Source organism: Amblyomma americanum, chromosome 5 (assembly GCF_052857255.1).
Source record: "Amblyomma americanum isolate KBUSLIRL-KWMA chromosome 5, ASM5285725v1, whole genome shotgun sequence".
Lineage (NCBI taxonomy): Eukaryota > Metazoa > Arthropoda > Arachnida > Ixodida > Ixodidae > Amblyomma > Amblyomma americanum.
In genome coordinates, this window is record NC_135501.1 from 160,395,275 (window position 1) to 160,420,771 (window position 25,497).

At 42.8% G+C, this 25,497-nt stretch overlaps 2 protein-coding genes across 2 annotated transcripts in view; one reads left to right on the forward strand and one right to left on the reverse strand.

The window, feature by feature from the left end:
• The window catches only part of LOC144132880 (uncharacterized), a 74,742-nt gene that overhangs the window by 7,681 nt on the left and 41,564 nt on the right, over positions 1 to 25,497 (forward strand). The gene's annotated exons all lie outside the window — the stretch shown is intronic.
• LOC144132879 (uncharacterized) lies at positions 13,662 to 25,114 on the reverse strand. The gene is made up of 4 exons (XM_077665594.1): positions 24,987 to 25,114; positions 22,700 to 22,779; positions 19,620 to 19,963; positions 13,662 to 14,149 (listed from the first exon to the last, which is right to left on the reverse strand). Exons 2-4 carry the CDS (start codon positions 22,764 to 22,766, stop codon positions 13,931 to 13,933), a joined length of 630 nt encoding a protein of 209 aa, XP_077521720.1. The 5' UTR covers positions 22,767 to 22,779; positions 24,987 to 25,114; the 3' UTR covers positions 13,662 to 13,930.

The following is a 25,497-nucleotide window of genomic DNA, read 5'->3' on the forward strand; positions in this document are numbered from 1 at the left end:
GGAGGCGTGTGGCGTCAATAGAGAGGAATGTCTAAGACTTTGCATTCGTGACATTTTCAGCGGCCGGTGTTGACGATGTGGATGAAACCTGCTTTCGTTAAGTTAAAAAATTGAAGGAGTCTACGCCGCCAGCAGTGAATGTATCCTCAAGAGAGAGAGAGAGACAGAGAAAGAGAGAGAGAGAAAGAAAGATAAACGGAAATGAAGGGAGGTTTGCTAGGCGACGCCCAGTATGCTGCCAAATACGTGGCAAGGGGCACGGGCGAAGAGAGAGAAAGGGACGAGAGAATAGGGAGAATACTTTTTAATGTGCCCGTAGGCCATTATTAACAGCGTACAAAGCGCACACACAGCATTGCATAAAATATACGGGGTAATTTTTCAACCTTTACGCATTTTTCTTCATCATACCCACCAATTATTGACAAAATCATTTTTGAGCGGGAAGCCGCTTATGAACGCAATTTTTCCATATAATGTAAGATTTCACTATAACAACCAATATATCCGCAGATCACGCGACGGCAATCTTGTATTTTTTTTCTATTAACGTTTTTGCTATCGTCAAAGCGTTCCCCAATGTTTTAAATAGCAGTCTTAATGTACGATGCGATCGATGGAAACACTTTAAAAGAAACATTTTACTACAAACCAGAACAATGGACCATTACCTTCAGTATTTCTCTAACAGTGTGTTGTATTTTTTCAATTTTCAAAATTTTTACCCGTAAAAGCTGGACATAGAACTATGACAGATACTTGGGTGAGGTCTGTTGACGACTGTGGAACAAGACGGATATTATATACGTCATATGGATCACTAGGTAGAATAATAATAAATCAAGTCATTTTTATAGGTGAAGCCTATATAAAAATTTCATGGCCGTGAAATTCGAAGGTAAGCTGTGTATATAAATTTTTTTAATCACTAACGAGCTTCGAAACATCGAGGGTCAAACATACGCACTTCAAAGCTCATTAAGTTGGCTGCCCTGTTTTGCGCATTTGCAAAATTGCGTCTCTCGCACTTTTTATGGAGCAAATATATGCGGAATAGGTGTGTTTTATGGTGCAGTTTAATTAAACTTGATTTCGCCGACGATATCATGCGCATCGACGCCATTTTATACTTTAGTTATCCGAGAAAGCCAACGCAACAAGCTTTGAAATGCGTTCTTTTAACGTTAGATATTTCGAACCACATTGCGGAATAAGAAGATTTAAAAACTGGATTGACCTTCTTTTCAATGAAAGTCAATTTCGCAACACAACCTTGCCCCCTGAGATGAAGACGGAAATGATTATTGGTTAATTCAAGCCAAATAATCGTCAACTTATAGAACCACATGAAGCCCATGATGTCCGCTTTGCTGTGGAAGCTAGCTTGACAGACCGCACCAACGCATTTCTCAGTTTGAAGATATTGTTACGTGGCGGCCAGCCGAAAAAAGAGACGCTATGATAGATGGCAATGAGATGATTTATTGGCCGGTAGCCTAGCGCGAGCGCTCCTGCCCGCGCCACTGCACAGTTCGTCTTCTTCGTCACAATATAAATATCTAAATGTTAAAAGAAACCAAACTGCACGGTGAAACTGAGCTGCTCGCGCCATGGGCACAAAAAATCATTATTCGTATACTTTCTCTAGTTGTGTTACCATTTAATGTAACCTTTGACTCCGTGCTGGCATTGCTGTTCACCCGCGATTTGCTTATTTTACTCCAGGACGCTTATTCCCTGCTTTTTAGTGCACCCCTCCGTCCACAGCTCGCAGTTCTCTCGGCTCGGGTTGCAGAATTTACGGTGTTTTCCCTGTCCCCGTATTCCTATGTTGTGCTTGGTCGATGTCTGCATCGTATAAAGCTGAAGGCCAATTTGCCGCATGGTGTTTCACTAATATCAATGGCTGCTGAAAGTACAGAACTCGAAGCCGCAAGGAATTTCAAATACGAATGACGCAGACCTAAGCCTGAAGATGGTGCGAAACAGGTGCAACGTACATATCTACCACGTTACCTATCTTACATGTATTTGTTGGCGTGGTACTCTTAATGCTTTAACAGAGTGCCTTTAATACGTTCAAGAAACTCTCAAGTGGAACGCCACAATTCATAATATTCGCATAATTTTACAATACAAAAGAGAATGAGAGCAGTATTTATACTTCTGTAAGCATTTTTTTCTCTAAAAACGATATTATATTATCACTTATTACACTGTAACGAGCCTTTGTTAAATATATTAGGTGCGCCATTTTTAGTGATAGATTAATTTTGATTCTGTTGAGGTTGTATCGTCGCAGGAATTGTCAGAGGGATATAAACACAAATTAAATCCGTAGGTGTTATGGTTCGCACGTTGCGAAGCTTTCCCCCTTTAACACATCTGCTCCTCTGTCACTCCGGCTTGAGAACTTCAACGGGCAGCGATTTCCTCTTGGCTCATTTTGGGTTCTCGTTTTTCCAGCTAACTGATATTTCTCAAATAGTTTCCCATCTCAAGGGTTCTCAGTTAACATCGAACATAATTGATTTATTTCTAAAATGTACTCATGGGCCGCTCTTAATACTGGTTTCATCAAAATGACTTTAATAGGTCAAAGAAAAGGTTTTAGGGGGTCATCTACTGTTACAGATGTGCATGGCTGTCAGCTTCACGTATGGACTGATCCACTAACCATCTCTGGCCGCCAGGCTGAGTGGTCTGTAACGCAGCCTCCTTGGAGGAAGGAGTATAATGAGGGGACTGTAGGTGAGGAAGGGCATTCCGAGAGGTACTGGAGGAAGGTGTATTTGGAAAGGCCACAATACTCACAATGACTAGCCGAATTCTACAGTATGGTTTAATATCAGGTTGGTAAGTGAGGGACAATGAGTGAGGAAGGGGCCACCTCCAGAGCAGTAGCATGAAGCGACCTCTGCTATTGAGCAGTGGTTGTTGGAAATCGGCCTTAAGATTGCATGAAGTTCCTCTTGAGGAATTCAGCACACTCCTTCATGTGCAAGCTCTCTTTTCAAAGGTGCGCAGAGATGGGCATAATAGACAATCTCATTCGCTGAATATGGCGGCGACGGTAAAGAAGAGATGACTGAAATTCGAAGAAATAAAGAAAAGTTGCTTGAAACCCTTCTTATAAATTGATCCCTCGAAAACATCAATGGTAGCGCAGCACACGTTTTATGTGGGAAGCGATTAGACATTCTTGTGCAACTAAATAAATTAAAATGCTAAAACTGTAAAGGTACTGCTTTAAAAGTTGGTGCGAACACACCCTTATACTTATTCGCAGTATTGTATAGGAATCAAATCAGGTAAGGATAAGATGTAAACAGTCTCGCATAAAGGTCGCGTTGAAAGATGTTAAAAATATGATTTTGCTTTCCTCGGGATCAAATCTGCACAGAATCAAAAATAAATTGCGTCCTACACTGCATTTTCTGGTAAGGTTTGAATTAACATGTTGGTAATTAGATATGCGCAGGAAGTGGAAGAAACGTAGATTTTACTAATGTTCTGGTGTGTCGATGCCGGTCATTTGCGGTCTAGTAAATTTGACAGCACAAAGAGAAAGGCGCCAAATGGCTGCCTATATTTACAAATTTTCTTCCTTCTATTTGAAAAAAAAAACTAGTTTAGGGGTAACGTGCTTCTTTGAGCCATGCTTTCTACAGGCTTATTTCGCACATATGAAAGTACAAATCAGTGATATTGCTCATTTATTACAGCCCAGAACCTCCTACTGAAATTCTGGAATCGCAGAACAATTCGTCATTCCGGCATAGAGTTTAATGCTTTGCCTGTACTATCAATCGCTTCCTATTAAGCAAACAAGCTTCTATCTTCTGATATTGAAATCAGAAAAGCATGACTTAATTGGGAGAAAAAGAAATTATCTTCTTCAAGGCTTGTTTATATATGCTGTAGACTAGTGTGCCACGTGATTCACCTACAACGTACATTATGACTGTATGATGTATGCATACAAATTTCTTTTCCTGTACTGAAAACTTGGTACTATTTCTTTATGACCTCTCTTTCAGGCATTCTTTTGAATCGTAAACTACTGCGACCATCTCCAAAGGTTATCAGTAAATGCCTTAGGCTCATCGAGCATGGAAATATGACTATATGTGTACATTTTGATGGCTTCTTTTCTACATTCTTATGAAGTTAGATACATTTGTCTGCCGACGCCGATAAGAATAACTAAGTCAATAAATTGTGACATATTTCCTTCTACCCTGCACAATATTACTCAGAAAGCGAAAGTACAGGCATCGCGTATTGCATTTACAGGATATGCTTTTAAGTAGTATTGTCCATTTAGCGATTTCGCGATATTCTGTTTAGGGGCAGCCCCTTTAGTGGTTTCGTGGCAGTAGTGTAAAGCCCTATTGAAACTTGTCGTGTATTGTGTAACGAACTGTATGCTGAAGAGGAAATGATAAATATATTTTCGGCAATGATGAAGAAGGAAATCGCCAAAGGCCGATGTGCCGACAGTCGTGCAGCTGCACGAGGCCTTGATCACAAAATCTGCATTCTCATTCAATCAGACTGCAGCTCAACTGACGAGAGCTGAGATGAGCCGAGAGTTGAGGTTGCCTACACATACCCCTCCTACTAGCAATGATTGCTCTCGTTGAATGAGTACAGCATTTACTCGAGACGCTGAGGTTTCCCACCTGAAATACAGTGTAATGCAGAAAAGTTTCTTGATGCGCAGGGTGAATATTCTTGGTCTCACAATGGTGCTTACGCGCTTAAAAATTTCTACGCTTAACAAATTAACGGATGCGTCTGGTAATACTCATGCAAGTTATAAGATTTCAATAACAAGATTACTCCCACCACTGAGGGCGAAAACATTCCAGCTATTTCTTGGGCCATTTTAAACCCGCGCCTAAGGTGGTGGGGGGGGGGGGGGGGGCAGAGCAACATCAATCAAATCGCGACACTTAGTGACGCAGTTACCACGTGACATTTTCTGCCCCACCTGCGCTGCAGCTGCGAAGAGCAGCGGTGCAGCTCCGTGCTTGAACTGAGCTCCGGTGCGATAAAGCATTGCCGTCGGCTTCTGGCCGTGGCCTCGACGTAGTGAAAAGGCGATTACGTCCTCCTGCACTTACTTCAGGAGAGGAAAATGGTGTAGAAACTCTAGGAAGTGACTTCGCTCTTGCGTGTCAGACGCATCATGTGTACCGGGTTTTTCGCCCAAGAGCTTCCACAAGTTTTCTAAACGAACTTTTTAAAATAAAAACGTTTTTTTTCGGCATAGAATTCTCAGCGGCTTAGCGAATCGATTCAGAATACAGCTAAGACGCGCTATCTAGAAGGATGGTTAAATACTGAGTATTTCACTTTTCGAATATTACTTTACTCTCCTCAAATATTCAGAGGCCTGGAGCCCACCGTAAGTAATACTGATATCAGCTTTTAAAATTTCAAAAACGTTGTGGCCCTCGACGCGGTGTGCCAACCAACTTTGCCTATATCGCGCAAAGATACATGCGCTTTCTGAAAGCTTACAAGCAAAGACACCTCCAGTAAACGAAACCTGTCGAAGTAGACGAAATTTGTTGGTGCACAGCGCCGAGGGCAACTGTGTTTTCTAAATTAAAGAAAAATGATTTGCATACTACTTAGTGCGGGCTATACGCCTATGAATTAATGAGGAGGCTAAGATTAATAGCCAGAAAGTTGAGAATTCATTATATGTTAACCGACATATTACTTAGCACATGTTAGCAGTATTCTGAAGCGCTACGCCGCAGACAATGTCACACCGAAAAAGGCCCTCGTGTAAGACAAGAACGCTATTTTAAAACATTGATAAACACGTTAGGGGAAGTATCCGGTATGTACATTACTTCCATGAGGATCCAACGACGGCTTTCTTCTACATTACTTGTACACGATTAAATAAGAGGCGGCCACACATTAGAGTGGCCACCTTTCTTGATTCCTTCGCTTCTCTCTCCATCGCTCGTATATTTTGTTAAGCGCTGCAAGCCTTCTTTTGGATTCTAGGTAAAATTTAGGAACTGGCGTAAGCCTCAACTGGATTACGGAATAGGAAACGAATTATCATTTTCTTGGTGCGAGTAGCTATTTCTATCACAAGTTTGACCATATAGTGTTTTGGTGCACAGAGCAGAGTGAAAACTGTTTTGAAAGGAGACACTGCAGAGAGCTTCTAATGGTACTTGGCAACGACGCGTGGACGACCTCGGCCCGTAATAGGGGCCAAATTAGACTCCTTGAATTGCAACATAATGCGAACAAGAAATAACGTCGATATCTGAGGCTGCACCAGCTTGCACCTCCCGCTACCAATCTCTGGATCGTCCTGCCACACTTTCTGTAGCAAAATCGACAGGCGGAAATTTTACTGCCGGATTCATTAGGATACATTACAGATATTTTTGTTTGCCTACCACGAAAGCTGTCGGTCGTTTGTTGAATCCCAAAAATCCATCATCCTGAAACTCACGTCCCCTAATGCACACTTTTATGCTAATACTGGCAGCGTCGATTTGTTTGCCTGTCCAGTATTAGGGGCGAAAGAACTGCGGCAAGTGCGGGTATCAGACAGAGAGACGTGCCTACTTTGGAGCCGTCTGTACCTGCGTCCATTGTTTTGGCGTCAACAGTGAAGCCTCTATGCAGAGCTCTATCTTTTAGACCTATTTTTAAAGAAATGCTTGTCTCTCACCACCCCCCCCCACACACACACACAAACACACACACACACACACACACACACACACACACACACACACACACACACACACACACACACACACACACACACACACACACACACACACACACACACACACACACACACACACACACACACACACACACACACACACACACACACACACGCGCGCGCGCGCGCACGCACACACGCACGCGCGCGCGCACACACACACACACACACACACACACACACACACACACACACACACACACACACACACACACACACACACACACACACACACACACACACACACACACACACACACACACACACACACACACACACACACACACACACACACACGCAAGCATCGACATATGGGAGTGCAAAGTAGGTCACTGCACATTTTCTCTAAGGGAAATTTAGGGTGCGCAGTATTTTGGTAAGAGGAAACCATGCCACTTTCACATGAGGTGAAGAGGATTTGTTATATGAAGCTCTGTTCGATGTCCACATTTATATCACTTTCACATGAGGTGTAGAGGATATGTTTTATGAAGCCTTGTTGGATATCCAGAATTATTAACCACTAAATGTCGTAAGTACACTCGAAAAGTAATTTTGAATACTAGACGTGCATGAATTTTTTTACGAAATCACCTCTTCATATATATGCTGATCCGGAATGAAGAGTTCATTTTCAAGTATTAAGCACAAGAAGCCAGATAAGGAGGTTCAAAAAAAGTAAAATATATACCACAGCCCGCGTGATGCCAGCATTTTTCTTAATCATGAACTCCTTGTTTGCACAAAAAAATTGTTTTTGCAGGGCAACGCCTACAGCAGGCGCATGCAGGTGTTCCTTGGCATCAAGTCACTCGCCTGTTCAACTAGCCCCGATGCTGCAGTCGCCAAGCTGCTGGACTAACCTGATTACAACGTTCAGACCGTATTTCTCTTGCTCGTGTACCTTGTCTTTCCCCACCTGTAATTTCTAAATACCAGAAGTAAAAGTAATATTCAAAAAGTGAAATACGCAGTATTATTTAACCAGCCTTCTAGATAGCGCGTCTTAGCTGTATTCTGAATCGGTTCGCTAAGCCGCTGAGAATTCTATGCCGAAAAAAAACGTTCTTTTATTTTAAAAAGTTCGTTTAGAAAACTTGTGGAAACTCTTGGGCGAAAACCCGGCGCTCATTATGCGGCTGACACGCAAGAGCGAAGTCACGTGATTCCTAGAGTTTCTACACCATTTTCCTCTCCTGAAGGAAGTGCAGGAGGACGTAATCGCCTTTTCTCTACGTTGAGGCCACGGCCAGAATCCGACGGCAATGCTTCATCGCACAGGAGCTCAGTTCAATCACGGAGCTGCACCGTTGCTCTTCGCAGCTGCAGCGCAGGTGGGGCAGAAAATGTCACGTGGTAACCGCGTCACCGAATGTCGCGGTTTGATTGATGTCGCTCTGCCCCCCCCCCCCCCCTCCCCCTTAGGCGCGGGTTTAGAATGGCCCGAGAAATAGCTGGAATGTTTTGGCCCTCAGTTTCGAGAGTAGTCTTGTTTTTGAAATCTTATAACTGACATGAGTATTACCAGACGCCGGCTACAAGTAGCTAGTAGCAATCAGAAGCTTATCTGTAGTAGTTAAAAAGTTTACTATTTAAATTTAATTAAACGCTCTACTAGTTTCCATGATTCGCCTGCTTTTTAAGTCCGCCAACACCTGCATTACTATGCCGCAGAAAGGATTCTCGTCACCTCAGAAACCGTTTTGTCAAAATAATACTGCTGTGCTTCTCTGAAACGCTTGGTAGATTTCTTTCATGGATTTCCAGAAAGCATTTGACTCGGTCGAAACTAGCATTCATCCAAGAGTGGCGCAAGCAGTGTGTAGAGCAGGCATCCGTTAATTTGTTAAGCGTAGAAGTTTTTAAGCGATTAAGCACCATTGTGAGACCAAGAATATTCACCTTGCGCATCAGGAAACTTTTGTGCATTGCACTGTATTTCCGGTGGGAAACCTCGGCGCCTTGAGTAAATGCTGTACTCATTCAACGAGAGGAATCATTGCTAGTAGGAGGGGTATGTGTAGGCCGCCTCAACTCTCGGCTCATCTCAGCTCTCGTCAGTAGAGCTGCAGTGTGAGTGAATGCGAATCCAGCTTTTATGATCAAGACCTCGTGCAGCTGCACGAGTGTCTCGGCACATAGGCCTTTGGCGATTTTCCTCTTCATAATTGTCGAAAAAATATTTATCCTTTCCACTTCAGCATAAAGTTCATTACACAATACACGTCAAGTTTCAATAGGGCTTTACACTACTGCCACGAAACCACTAAATGGGCTGCCACTAAACAGAATATCACGAAATCGCTAAATGGACAATACTACTTCAAAGCATATCCTGTAAATGCAATAGGCGATGCCTGTACTTTCGCTTTCTGAGTAATATTGTGCAGGGTAGAAGGAAATATGTCACAATTTATTGACTTAGTTATTCTTATCGGCGTCGGCAGACAAATGTATCTAACTTCATAAGAATGTAGAAAAGAAGCCATCAAAATGTACACATATAGTCATATTTCCATGCTCGATGAGCCTAAGACATTTACTCATAACCCATTAGAGATGTTCGCCGTAGCTTAAGATTCAAAAGAATGCCTGAAAGATAGGTCATAAAGAAATAGTACCAAGTTTTCAGTACAGGAAAAGAAATTTCTATGCACGCATCATACAGTCATAATGTACGTTGTAGGTGAACCACGTGGCACACTAGTCCACAGCATATATAAACAAGCCTTGAAGAAGGTAATTTTTTCTCCCAATTAAGGCATGCTTTTCTGATTTCAATATCAGAAGATAGAAGCTTGTTCGCTTAATAAGAAGCGATTCATAGTACAGGCAAAGTATTAAACTCTATGCCGGAATGACGAATTGTTCTGCGATTCCAGACTTTCAGTAGGAGCTTTTGGGCTGTAATAAATGAGCAATATCATTGATTTGTACTTTCATATGTGCAAAATAAGGCTGCAGAAAGCATGGCTCTAAGAAGCACGTTACCTCTAAACCAGTTTTTTTTTTCAAATAGAAGAAAGAAAATTTGTAAATATAGCCAGCCATTTGGCGCCTTTCACTTTGTGCTGTCACATTCACTAGACCACAAATGGCCGTCATCGACACATCAGAACAGATGTAATATCTACGTTTCTTCCACTTCCTGCGCATAACTAATTACCAACATGTTAATTCAAACCTTACCAGGGAATGCAATGTAGGACGCAATTCATTTTTGATTCTGTGCAGAGGTGATCCCAAGGAAAGCAAAATTATATTTTTAAAATCTTTCAACGCGATCTTTATGCCAGACTGTCTACATCTTATCCTTACCTGATTTGATTCCTGTACAATACTTTGAATAAGTATAAGGGTGTTTTCGCACCAGTTAACATTTAAAGCAGTACCTATACAGTTTTAGCATTTTAATTTATTAAGTTGCACAAGGATGTCCAGTCGCTTCCCACATAAAACGTGTGCTGCGCTACCACAGATGTTTTGGAGGGATCAATTTATAAGAAGGGTTTCTAGCAACTTTTCTTTATTTCTTCAACTTTCAGTCATCTCCACTTTACCGTCACCGCCATATTCACCGAATGAGATTGTCTATTGTGCCCATCTCTGCGCACCTTTGAAAAGAGAGCTTGCACATGAAGGAGTGCACTGAATTCCTCAAGAGGAACTTCATGCAAACTTAAGGCCGATTTCAAACAACCATTGCTCAATAGCAGAGGTCGCTTCATGCTACAGCTCTGGAGGTGGCCCCTTCCTCATTCATTGACCCTCGCTTACCAACCTGATATTAAACCAGACTGTAGAATTCGGCTCGTCATTGTGAGTATTGTGGCCTTCCCAAATACACCTTCTTCCAGTACATCTCAGAATGCCCTTCCTCACCTACAGTCCCCTCATCATATTCTTTCCTCCAAGGAGGCTGCGTTACAGACCAATCAGCCTGCCGGCCAGAGATGGTTAGTGGATCAGGCCATACGTGAAGCTTACATCCATGCACATCTGTAACAGTAGTATACCCCCCTGAAACCTTTTCTTTGACCTAATAAAGTCATTTCGATGCAACCCGTATTAAGAGCGGCCCACGAGTGCAGTTTAAAAATAGATCAATTCTGTTCGATGATAACGCAGAGCCCTTGAGATGGGAAGCTATTTGAGAAATATCGGTTCGCTTAAAAAACGAGAACCCAAAATGAGCCAGGAAGAAATCGCTGCCCGTTGATGTTCTCAAACCGGAGTGACAGAGGAGCAGATGTGTTACACGGGGAAAGCTTCGCGACGTGCGAACCATAACACCTACGGCTTGAATTTGTGTTTATATCCCTCGAACAATTCCTGCGACGATACAACCACCACAGGATCAAAATTAATCTATCGCTAAAAATGGCGCACCTAATACATTTATCAAAGGCTCGTTACAGTGGAATCAATTATAATATAATATCGTTCTTAGAGAAAAAACGCTTACAGAAGTAAGATTGCTGTCATTCTCTTTTGTATTGTAGATTTATGAAATATTATCAATAGTGGCGTTCCACTTAAGGGTTTTTTGAACGTATTAAACGCACTGTGTTCAAGCATTAAGAGTACCACGCCAACAAACACATGTAAGATAGGTAACGTGGTAGATATGTACGTTGCACCTGTTTTGCACCATCTTCAGGCTTAGGTCTGCGTCATTCGTATTTGGAATTCCTTGCGGCTTCGAGTTCTGTACTTTCTGCAGCCATAGATATTAGTGAAACACCATGCGGCAAATTGGCCTTCAGCTTTATACGATGCAGACATCGACCAAGCACAACATAGGAACACGGGGACAGGAAAAACACCGTAAATTCTGCAACCCGAGCTAAGAGAATTGCGAGCTGTGCACAGAGGGGTGCACTAAAAAGCAGGTAATCAGCGTCCTGGAGTAAAATAAGCAAATCCCGGGTGAAGAGCAATGCCAGCACGGAGTCAAAGATTACATTAACTGGTAACACAACTAAAGAAAGTATAAGAATAATGATTTTTTGTGCCCATGGCGCGAGCAGCTCAGTTTCACCGTGCAGTTTGGTTTCTTTTAACATTTAGATGTTTATATCTTCAAACTGAGAAATACGTTGGTGCGGTCTGTCAAGCAGGAATGCACAGCAAAGCGGACATCATGGGCTTCATGTGGTTCTATAAGTTGACGATGATTTGGCTTGAATTAACCAACAAAAATTTCCGTTTTCATCTCAGGGGCAAGGTTGTGTTACGAAATTGACTTTCATTGAACAGAAGGTCAATCCAGTTTTTAAATCTTCTTATTCGGCAATGTGGTTCGAAATATCTAAAGTTAAAAAAACGCATTTCAAAGCTTGTTGCGTTGGCTTTCTCGGATAACTAAAGTATAAAATGGCGTCGCTGCGCATGATACCGTCGGCGAAATCAAGTTGAATTAAACTGCACCATCAACCACACCTATTGCTCATATATATGTTCCATAAAAAGTGCGAGAGACGCAATTTTACAAATGCGCAAAACAGGGCAGCTAACTGAATGAGCTTTGAAGTGCGTATGTTTGACGCTCGATGTTTCGAAGCACGTTCGTGATTAAAAAAATTTAAATATACAGCTTACCTTCGATGTTCACGGCCATGCATTTTTTTATTTAAGCTTTACCTATTAAAAATGACTTGATTTATTATTCTTCTACCTAGTGATCCATATGACGTATGTAACATCCGTCTTGTTGCACAGTCGTCAACAGACCTTACCCAAGGGTCGGTTATAGTTTTATGTCCAGCTTTCTCGGGTAAAAATTTGGAAAATTAAAAAATACAAGACACTCTTACAGATATATTGAAGGTAATGGTCCATTGTTCTGCTGTGTAGTAAAACGTTTCTTTTAAAATGTTTCCATCGATCGCATCCTACATTAAGACTGCTATAGAAAACATTGGGGAACGCTTTTACGATAGCAAAAACGTGAATAGAAAAAAATATACAAGATTGCCGTCACGTGATCTGCAGATATAATGGTGGTTATAGTGAAATCTTACATTATATGAAAAAATTGCGTTCATAAGCGGCTTCCCGCTCGAAAATGCTTTTCTCAAGAATTGGAAGGTATGGTGAAGTTAATTGCGTCATGGTTGAAAATTCACCCTGTATATTTTATGCAATGCAGTGTGTGCCCTGTGTACCCTGTTAGTAATTGCCTACGGTCACATGAAAAATGATCTCTTTACCCTCTCTTCCCTTTTTATCTCTCCCTCCATGCCCCTTCCCATGTTTAAGGCAGCATACTGAGTGCCGGCTAGTTAACCTCCCTGCATTTCCATTCACCTCTCTCTCTCTCATGAGGGTAACTTCAGTGCTGGCGGCATAGACGCCTTTAATTTTTTTCAACTTAACGAAGGCAGGTTTCATCCTCGTCGTCCGCACCGCCTGCCGCAAATGTCACGAATACAAAGTGCTAGACGTTCCTTGCTATTGAGGCCACACGCCTCTTGCAGTCCCGTGTCCAAATGCTCATTCCTTTTCATTCTCAGGAAGGATGTTTCCCGCATCACCTGCAACACCTGAGCCTAAGTGATTACGTTAGTCACAAGTAATTTACCACGTGCAGTTTTCACTCGAAGCTAATATATAAATTTTCACCGGTTTCTTGCGTACTGAAACAAGAATGGTATGGGTTGTAGCACGCTGTATTCCACAATCCCTATTTAAGTGTAACTGAGCAAGTAAAGAATGCCCTCAGAGAGACACAAAAACTAAATTTCATGAGAAGAAACGCAGCGATGCGGCCTGAGGCATATCGCTCTTTTTCCTCAATGTAAGGGATTAAATAACGGGCAGGATCAGGTTGGTAACGCAGGTCGTCAAGATAGAAAGGCACAGCTGGAAGTCTGCGGCTGAAACCTGAGGTCAGAGGGCAGCCCACTGCGCATGCACGATTTTATTTCAAGAAGATAACATTTTGTACAAAAGTTGGTCATAAATGGGAGACCCGCAATTTCAGTGAACGTTCCGTTGACTACATAACACCACAACTCTCGATACGGTTTCGTGGCCCGTACTGTGTAGATCTACTTCATGACTTTAATGGCATGGTAAGACAACACAAGACGAAGCCAGTAGGGAATGCAAATGGCCCCTCCGTTTGCAATGAAAATTGTGTATTTGGTGAAGTCATGAGATTTCTCTAAGCAGGTTCCGCAGCTGGAAAATGAGCAAGTCATTCCAGAATGCTTCAGGCACCTTAGGCAGGACGATCGCCATGGAGCCGAAGATGGCTCCTAATATATCACCGGCACCATCCAGACGCACGTAGGAGACTCGCAAGTTCGCGAAATGCGGCCCGTTGTAATGGACCAGCTTCGTTTCGTTGCCGCCGCTACTTTCAACCACCTGGGGAGAAAAATTTAACAGTTTCATTGTCAAAAAACAAGAGTGAACAACTTAAAATTTCAGGTATATCTGCGCGACAATCTTTCACCTCACTGATACCGATAAAAGCCGAGAAATTCACGATTTTTCGCTTTTAATTACCTCAGTGACCGGCAGGCGAAACAGAGCACCAAAGTCCTGGTCCAGCCTCGTGCGTACGCAAGGGTCGATTTATGATTTATAAGTTCATAAGTTAGTCATGAGTCTTCTCGCAGTGAAAGAAAAAACATTTACACAAACATCTATTTTTGCACAGGTGCGAAACAGCAAACCATCGTTGTACAGCAAATAATGTTAAGGTTGAAGCATGCACTCGATATTAGTTGAAGCAAAATTAAGTGGTCGGGGATAAAACGCTGTCAAAAGCCTTCAGCATAGATCAACAGATACCAGTCGGCACAGTACGAATCTCCACAGAGGTAGATTCTGCTCATCCTGTGCTAACGTGAAAATTCCGGGTGCGAGTAATGTTTGAATATTGACTTTGATTATCGAATTCTAAAGCGCATACGCATTTAGTCAAAATACGAAACAGAATTTCAAGACTTCCAGTGCCCTCTAGTTCCTGAATATATCAAGGAACTTTATCGCCACAGTTACGATTAACATCAGCAATACCACACGCCGTATATATTGTTGTGAAGGGCTCAACCGCCGTTTTATAATACCAAAGGGACCTGGTGCTCCGTAGTTAAGCTAACGGAAAGAGGTGCTTGTAAGACATACATGCTTCCGTTATGTTTGACGTTCTGCAGTAATATATGCCAATTTCGAGCACCAACTTAATAGCCAAAATATTATCATATTTACTCCCGTATAGATCCACACTCACTCTATGACACCGTCCAAACTACGAGATTGAACAATATGCAGATACTATTACAATATCTTAGGCCCAAGGATCCGCCGCAGATATTACAATCAAATCTGGAGTGGGTCCTTGGACCCAAGATATTACACTTATTATTGGAATAGGGCGAGGTGCTTGAAGCACTCTGGGACGAGTCGGCCCAGTATTGCACTGCCTCCGGGTTCGTACCGCGGCGTAAAAGCGCGCGCCTTTTCATTCTATCTTTGCTCTCCTATCTTTTACCTCTCCTACTTTCAGCACGTGGCACCGAGCGTGGTTCGAAGGAAGGAAGGCCTCAGACGTTGCTGGCACATACCCACTACGGGGGAGTGACCAAGACACAGGTGGCCAAGGCAGGTGGTTCGGCTTGAGCCGGTAGGCCGGCCCGTGCACTTTCCTTTTCTTTCTTCCTGTCAGCAACAGCAGCAGTTGCAGACACCAGCCACAAAAAGGAATCATCCCGGCTGCTAAATTAGAAAAATTTGGCTGTTTAGCTCTGGTTAAGCCTGGAATGACGCTATACGTATATCTGGCCGAGTGGAACTCGCTCAGTCGAATGGCAAAGTCAGCATTTCGCCGCTCCGTTTCGCAGGGCGTTCCTTCTTCATCCTCATCCCTGGCCGTGTACTCACACTCTCACTACCCTCTCCACTCCTCCTCCCCCCCTCGATTTCGCCGGCGCCGCGCCGCCGACAGCTGCTTCGCACCACGTGACCAACCACGTGACAAGCCAAGGAGCCGCTGCGCTCAAGGCTCGAAATATAGCGTAACGGGCGCGCGGCGCGCACACCAGCTGCGCGATTTGACGTCGCTCCGCGCATGCACACAGCTGGCGGAGCGATGGTGCCACGGCTCAACGCGCAGCCACGCTTACCTCGCGAAGCGGCTGGCGTAATGTAGCTCTCGCTACAAAAGCAACCAAAGTGACGACAATGGTTCTATTGCAGAACGTCCTGCGTTCTGGCTGCCTCTTAGCTTTCGCAGAGCATGGCAGCTGACACCCCCGATTATGCGCCATGGTTTCGCGCGTCCTAGTCTTTTTCAATGAAGACAGGGAAAACAGTTGATATAAAGAATGCAACTCCACAACGCCTATAGCACGCCGACAATGCATGCACACAACCGGACGAACGAATAGCCACTCCTCCCGGACGTGGGCAACCGTTTTCGGCGGCATTCAAGCAAGCAAGCAAGAGGGGAGGGGCCACAAGATTCGGGGCTAGGACGGGCGATTTCGAAGTCGCCGTAAAGAGCGCCGCTTTGGTGAAAAATTTCGAGCGGCACCACTACAGCTCGGTTATGTCGTGCGTGGTTGAGGTCGTGTTAGTTGAACGTAGGCCAATCGGAGTTGCCACGGCTTGGCTAATACGGCAGGCATTCAAACTTCTCAGCTCCCTTAGAAGTTTCGAAAATTAAAAGGATCACATACACTACGCAGCGTCATATTCGTGAGAAATTACGGCAAAATTATTCACCAAAATTGGTGGTAGTGTCAAACGCTGTTAAAGCAAAATTTCTTGTTTTGTAAAAATATCTTATGTGCACTTTTGTTTGCATGAAGATGAAGAGAGCCGACGCGTTGCTCTCCCGGTGCTGATAAAACACGGCTTGTCTGCTAAGAAACTATTGAAATGCTTTTGAATTCTCTCCCCGGTATCCGATTCATCCAAGTTCGCGTTGAATCAACTACTCGGAATCTTTTGCAAACAACACTTGCGCTAACGAATTTAATACGAATAGTGAAAGCACAATCATCGAATCTTATTTCAAGTTTATGAAACCTCGCAAACACCTCATTTTACGCTGTTGCAAAATTCGTCCAATTAATAAATTCCGTTGTCCTTTTCATCCATGGCACTTAGGTCCACAGACGGAAGATATTCTTTCTGAGAGCAAGTGATTGTTGTAGTTTAGCCTTACCATATAGTGAGGCATTGGTGCCCAGTGCATGAACAAAAATGTCTCCTCAAGAGGATATTTCTGAATAAAAGCATATTGTTCTGCTGGCCGCCATCATTAGCCTGACTACTTCCACTCCACAGCAAAGGCCTTTCCTATATCCCGCCACTAAATAACGGAGTCTGCCAGCTGTGGCCCGCTTTTGCAAGGAAACTTTCTAATCTTATCCGCCCAAGCAACCTTATGGCCCACTCTACAGCACTCACGTTCTGTATGAATCAACTCCGTTGCTTTAAAGGACCATGGGCTGTCTTTCCTTGCGATTACATGGCCATTTGTTCGTCATGGTTTGAGCTTGGATTTTATTAAATCTCTTATGTTCCCTGACCCATCCTGTTCTCTTCCTGTATCTTACCGTTGCGCCTATAATCGTCGTTTGCATAGCCTGGTGTGTTGATTTTACTTCGTTCGTTGTAGGCTTTCCTGTTCGTTCAAGTTCGTGATAGCCTCCCAGTTCCTGCTGCATAAACTAGGAGAAATAAGATTCAGCGTTTCTAACCATTCCGGTTGCCCATTTGAAGGATGTTAGAAAACGGCCGTTCAACACCTCAGAGTTCCTGCCAAATGCAGTCCAACATACTCTTATTTAACCAGAGGGAGAAGCTCTTTAATGAAAAAAAAGAGAATAAGCCGGCGCACAAAAATCGCTGCCATATAACTCTGCGGGGGGAAGAGAATTATTGCTAGTTATTGCACACATAATACAGTTGTGCGGATACTTCCTTCCTTGTTAGATAAAGACCCTGAAAAATTCCAGTATTTGCTGTCAAATTTAAAAAGTTTACTCCTTCCGAAACCATTTATCAGAACACCTAATTTCTGCATATAAATTGTGACCCACCGTTCTGCTATGCCTGTCTAGGTCCTCGATCATGCTTTACTATTCGGTCTCTGGGTTACTTACCAAAGCGAAGGCAACAGCAAACAAGAGATTGCTTAGGTATTGTCCATTACGTGTTATCCCCATCTCTTCGGAATCCAGTTCTCTGAATACTTCTTGTAAATAACCGGACAACAGTGGCAGTAAGATAATCCCCACGCCTAGACGCTTCCTGATTGGCATTGTATCATTTCCTCTGTGCGGGGCAACAGTCGTAGGGTACCTGCTAAAGTTATTTTCCAGCGCCTTAACATCTGTTCTGCACCCTGGTACACGATGCCTGTTTGCCTTCAACACCCTGCTCACGAATAAAGGCCTTGCTTTCCCAAATTTCCGCATTGCTTTGAGAGGTGTGCGAACCATTTTATTTTTACCACAGGAATGCACTAAAAGTCTGCCTTTCACCGTTAGGCTTCTGATCTCATCCTCTGGCCCCACCCTCTCCACAATGTACCTGAATATATTTGTAAAACGTGTCAGGTGTGAGGTGGTCTTTTGGCCACGCACCTTTGGCCCCTAATCGGAAGAATGTTTGCCTGACCACTTCAACTGCCCTGCAATAGTCTCAATGCTGCTTTCTTCCTTTCTACTTTGTATTTGCGCATGTAAATAACTGGTTAGCCGGATCGATAAAACATTGCGCTACATGAAATGTCTGACTATCGAGTCGTCACTCGCATTAGAGATTGCGGCACTACGTCGCTAGGCGTATTGTCCGCAGGAAAAGCGGTTTGCATATTGATCACGGTTGGCCTTCTTAACAGCGCCGTATAATTTTGACGAGGACGCTTTGATTCGCGCGTCGTGGACGTGATAGGCCAGTGGATGCGAAACAGAAGGAAGCCTAATCGACTGTGACGGCCGACAGATTATAACGTAATCGCAGAATACGCGTGACACCTTCAACCACGCACATGAAAGAACAGGCGCTGCTTACCAAGGCAAGAAATGAAAAAAGGAAGACTAACTGAACGAATCTATGGAGGTCTTATTATCGAGGTGTTGACATTGCAACACAACACTTCTCTCGGCACATGTGTTCTTTGACTAGGGCAGGAAAGCTAGCAAATTTTGATGTATTTAAATGAAACCTGCTCTCTGTATGCTAAGTAGCTTTAAATTATTTTGTAATAATTATTTTTCACTGTTCTCATTTCTTCGTTGCCTCACTTGTAGGCAAGCGGGCTGTCCTGTCAGAGCGGGCTGACAAATGCGAAATAGCTTCAACGAGATCGCGTACACATACCGCAGTTTGCATGGGCTCCTGGCGTTCTGCACTGTGGACGCAAATGAACCCGTTGTCGACATCCGTGTTAACATGTTTCGACAATGTTTATGAACGTGCGTCTGTTCATTTCTCGTATAATGCAATCCGAGAGCACATTTCTCACTGCTGGGCTTCGCCGTCGCATGAGTGGGTACGCTTCTCCTGTCCTTCCCCATCTGCCCACAAGCAGCGTTACTGGGGACCCATGTCGAGTAGCCGTGTTCACAGTTCACACTTCGCGGCAAAGTGAACGTCTCTTTCTTCAGAACCTCTTCCCATGCTTTATCTATAAGCCACTGTTGTATATAAATTAGTGGACGCCTCTAGCGTACATCTGAACGAATTTTAAACTTAAATCCACTCTCCGCAATGCTACAACGGATATTTGAGAGCGCATTTCTACTGTAAAAGCACTGAACGTAATCCTTCTAAGTAATGGGCATTTAGAAGCAACGGGACGAGTATATCGCCTCACCTTGAATATGACCGTAACTCCAGCATCAGCACGGGATGAAGCTTCTCCCGCTTTCCCGCCGCAGTACTTCCAGGGGACGGTGGCGAACAGTTCCGCACGTGTGGTGGCCAGGTCCACTTGCACGTACCTTGAACCTTCGTGACAGTACGGCAGCGGGGCGCCGTAGGGTTTGAGATCGTTCAGGTTTCTGTACACAACGCTGCCAATGGTGAGGCCAGGTAGTATTTCTTGGGATTTTTGATACGGTGGTGTATGCTCCTTTGGGAATCGGTCCACAGTGGCTTGTACCAAGTTTCGGACATCCAGGTCAGAAAAGTCGCAGGAAGATGCGGATGTCAAGGCATCTAAGTATGATGAACGCAATGGATAAAAACCCGTTCACGGGCCCCTGTGATGATGAACTCAAAACCAACGAAGACATGTATTTAGCAACCAATATTTAAACGTCATTTGTAAGAGTGGCTGTTCCCTCAGGTTGATATTTACCTTGGTTGTGTTCTCTGACCAATTTCTTTTTGCTTCCGTAATAAGCAGATGAAATGGCTAGCAAAAAAAAAAACCTTTCTGTCATTTGAACAGGATCGACTCATTCTAACACCGCTTTCTTCCCAGGCTATAAATTTGGAATATTTTGGTCTCAAAATTGGTTTACGGTGTTCCAGTATCAAAGATATCCAATAAAAATGTGCACGCCGAGAGCACTGGAACAAATTTCCGCAAGAACCACCCCGATGAAGTACGCGAGACTGCTGACAAAAACTTCCTCTTAAATAATGCTGACTGAGCAGCTCGTATGATTATTGTCCATTGGCATGCTAAACAAAGGTGATTTGCCGATATAGTTGTATAACATGCTCAGTGACGTGGCTGTATTATTCAGGAGATGTTTGCGTGCCCACCTCTCCCAGTTCTTGTTTTCTGTATTTGGCGTACATTGGTTCGGCCTTCTGTTTTTTTTTTCTGTGTCAGACGACAGCATATATATATATATATATATATATATATATATATATATATATATATATATATATATATATATATATATATATATATATATATATATATATATATATATATATATATATATATATATATATATATATATATATATATATATATATATATATATATATATATATATATATATATATATATATATATATATATATATATATATATATATATATATATATATATATATATATATATATATATATATATATATATATATATATATATATATATATATATATATATATATATATATATATATATATATATATATATATATATATATATAAAGGAAATCAGGGGCTCATTCTACAAATATATGAAGGAAACCAGCAATCACCGAAACCAAGGTGCACAGGGGAATGTTATATATTTTTTAATTTCCAGTGCTGATGAAGTGCAGCAGTGCATTTGCAGTGCTTGATGCTACCTATTGCATCAAGACTTCGAGAACCAAGACCATTGTTAAGCTATCAGCAGACAAGGCAAAGGAAATCAGGGGCTCGTTTGCCAAACATATGAAGGATGACAACAGTAACCGTTACCAAGGTGCATAGGGGAATGTTTATATTTTTTATAATTTGTAGTGGTGGTGAATGGGAGAATAATACATTGAATAAGCTATGGCTTCAAGAAAATTTCATCAAAGCTGTATAAAAAACAACCATGCCCCCGGTGGGATCGGAACCCATGACCTCCGAATATCGTGTCCGAATAACGTCTCCGAATATCGTGTCCGAATAACGTCTCCGAATATCGTGCTCTACCAACTGAGCTATATATATATATACCTCTGTTTCGGTAACTGTTGGCTTTCTCTCGTGTTTGTATGTACATATATTAACTCGCTACAGTGTCGATAACCAAAGTCTACGCACTTTAACGTACTAAAGCTCCTCTTGGGCTACGAGAAACTCCAAGTTCTTCTTAATCGCCAACAGTGTGTTTCCGTCTGCCATAGTAACCCATCCTACATGTTCCGGTGCGCCCCAGGAAAGTATCTTCGGCCCCATTCTTTTCAATGTTTATGTTAATGATATTTCGGAGAAAGGAACCAGTCCATGCTATGTCCTCTGCAGAGACGTTACTAGCATATGGTCTATTAGCAACTATGTAAAAATCAATAGAGGTGAATCCACAGCCATATCATTTTTGGCGGGAGGCAAACTGGCACTCATATAAGGCAGGCTATTCTTCAGTGATGCATCGTTAAATATTGTTTAGAAGCATAAAATTCTGGGTGTGACTTTCGCTACTGGCATGTAACGGACACATCACATCGAATCATTGTCAAATACACTCTCCTCATCTGTTGGCTGTCGCATTGGCACTAGCACAGTTGAAATTGCTGATGTTGACTAAAGAATAAATACTTAGAAATCATTCTAATTCTGGCTATGACTCCTCCTCATTAACCTCACTTGCTCCCAATGCTTCAACTCAATCTTCTTGATGTCGGTGACATGGATGTTACAGAGTTGCATTGATCGAAAACATAGCTAGGTTTCTTCCTATGTAGATTACACCACATACCACACAACACTCCTTAGTTGTCAAACACATAGTTTCCTGTTTTTCATGAACGTTGGTAAGAATCTACGTATAGTTTCTATTACGTGAATTACATACATCACCTGCCTTATCTCTTTATAGTAATCAAATAATGTGCTGTTTTGTTTCGATTTACAGTGTTTTACTGGAGATCACATCTGAATTTTGCATGGTTTGCTGAGGTAGGTTAAGCGCTCCGAATACTAGGAAATTTAATGTTTGCGGAGTAAATTTCCGTCGGCAAACCTACTCCGCATCAGATAGCACAGTAGCAATTGCGGTCAAGACGCCTCCTAGAGAGAGCTAGACATTGTCGAAATGCCACAGTATTAAAAGAAAAACTTGTCACAATTAAAAGTGGACAGTTCGCAATTTAGACTGTGAAAAACCACCCGGTAATTTTGGTGAAACTCGTCTGTTTTTCTCCTTATTTTCCTTCATCTACATCGCTCTGTAATCCTATGTCTACTTGTACGGTTCAAAAAACAAAAAAATCACGGTTTCTTTTGTCGGCTCACCTCCTTGGGCAGCAACCACAGAGGCGGCGCCCAGGACTAGGAAGATGACTGTTGCGACTGGCTTCATAGTGTCAAAGGCGCTGAAAAAAAACCTCCATGTGGGTAAGCAAATACCAATCAGTTTAACGCTTCTTTAAAAAACTGTAATTGTAAACTGCAAGAAATTTTGGTTCCTCTAACACTTTCCATATGATTGAAAGCTCTTCTACTCATTATGTGGAAGCTTTAGAAAAATGTAATTAACACGCGGATTCTACAATTTTTTTGTGGTTAATGCAGGCGCCAACCACAAATTTTCTTGCCATTCCTCGTTCCATAAATTTTTGTCACTGTAGCACATTTTTCGCGTACCTATCGGCGCAAACATTGGGTAAACATAATAGAACGCACACAACTAAAGTTTTCCTGCACCTTTTATTTATATGCGCCGCTAACACAACATTCAAAACCGTTTGGTTGGTGGCATGAAGCACATTTGGCTCAACCTAAATGGGGCTCATTGAACGCTGAGGGTATTTGGTATCAGGCACAAACTGGCTTGTAGAAGAGAGCAGGCACAAGGCCCCAAATCACGATCAATTTAATATTGGTAATGCGCTCTGAGCTGTCAACATCCGCTATGCCTTTTCTTTGTAAGTATTGGCCTAAACTATTCCTTTTACTTCTTTTCTGCTCTGAGTGAGAGGAATATTTGTTCAAGTATTTATTGTTATAGAACAACGAACCAGTTTTGATCACCGTAAGAACAGTAATTCCTTAGGTGCATGAAACTTAGACAATATATGCTTGAAAAGTACGCTAAGAAACCCCTCTTTTCTCCCGCTAAGTGGGCACATAAGTCAGGTGCCTAAGACAATGCTGTCAAGCCAACCTGTTATCTTTTTGGTTACAGGCGCGAAAACAGACACAACACAAGGTAGAAAGACGGGACGGAGCGCCTGTTAGTTGAACTGTATTTGAGGCTGTTAATGACTAAGAAAATTTTCCTCACACCGCGGCATCCCACTGGACGAAACTGTGATAAATATAAACCTACGTTTGAAATTTTGCATGACAGTAAAGGATCAATAGCAAGAAGAACACTAGAGAAGCGGTAGGCAACTTCTCTCTCCTATTCCAACAGAGGTCAACGAGAAACATTCATACGCCTCCGTTCTATCGGTTGGTGCAAACCGTCCAATTTTGCCCACTCTGCTTGGCACTCCGTGTGTAGCATTTTGTAAATAAAGAAAAATAAGTCGTCCTCTCGCCTAGCAACCTGGATTACTTTAAAATTTCAACACACCAGCGCGAAAGCTGGTGCTCTTCAGTCCAACGCGATGAAATACAGGCGGACCGTTTTGTAGATCACCAATATCCAGACCGACAAACGCGCAAGATTACTAACTGCCCACGGCCAGAAAAGGCCAGTACAGAGTGCGCTGTCTGTTCGGCGTATACAGCCCTTCGAGCCACGCACTTCTCGATAATGCTTATAGTTTCCAGTAGAACATGGGCAGGTGATAAGCACATTTTCTGTGGCACCAATTTCGAGCTCGCACGAGGAAGTCTTCCGGATTGAAAAGTGCAAGCTGGCGTTAAGATTAAACACTTTCATTGAAAAAAGTTGTCCGCATGTGAACTGTTAACGTTACCCGAAAGTTTCGCTTTCACGGAGAGAAGCGCATGTTGCATAGTGGGGAAAAAACTAAATATGTCATTGCGCTCTCAAAGTCTTTAGCGCTTACACAAAGCGGGGAATTAATTTTTAGACAAATGGTAAGGGCTGCTTATGCAGGGCAGTCATCGCACCCTGCTTCTGCTGTCTTCGTCGTCCGGCAATATTTACCTCATTTCACGGCCACAAAGATTTAGGCTTTCTTACAACAAAGTGTACATGTAAGACAACCAGTTGCATTTTGACATAAGCTCGATGTTTGCGACGACGTCTCGGGTATCATTGTTTAGTTTCACCTCAGGATTAGATCGTCTGACCTTAATAAGTATTCCGAAACTAATGAAATTCTGAGCAACTTGTGGCCATTGCTCAGCTTTAAACCAGCGCCATACACTTCTTCTGGCATCAAATGCTCAGCACGCAGGTTTGAAACAGGCTAAAAAATGTTGCAATGCACGTCTCGTTTATTCTGTTTTTTTTTCAGAGTCCAATTGCTCATCTCACGTGGAGTATAGTTATTATAATTTCCTAAGTGCTGAAAGGCCGCGCCAATTTCCCTCATCAGTGGTTGAAGCGGCGCCACCTGCGCCACTCCATGCAAAAAATAAACAAACTAGAAGGTCTCCTTACCACGCTTTGTTGTCCTTCTTAATTTCTCAGCTGCCTGAAGCCTCTCCGAGCTGACACTGCGCCAGGCGTGAGCGCGCCGTTCTTTATACGCGTGAGAAAGGGCTGCGTGTCCGAAGATTACAGCAAGGCAGGTTATTCGCACGCAATCGTAAAGCTTCCTCAAGAGGGGCCCTGACCTTCCCTGCTCGTCTGATCTTTGTGTTTATAGAGCCTTCACCTACCTCTCTCTGATTAACTTCTCTTTCATGGGGCGGTAGAGAAGGAAGGAAGACTTACATCGACACGCCCACGGCGCGAGGCGATATTAAAGTGCTTCTATAAACATCCGCAGAGGACGGCGAAAAGAAAGAGCATGTTTTTTGGTGTTGCGTGTTGCGGTGCACAACAACATTTCAGGCTCACGTAAGCCCTGACTCTACCGCTTGTTTCAAGCACACTGCAATGCTCGAAAGGCAATGAAAGCATTAGTGCACAACTTTGCATTTGTTGACTCAAAATCCTGCTGCAAAAA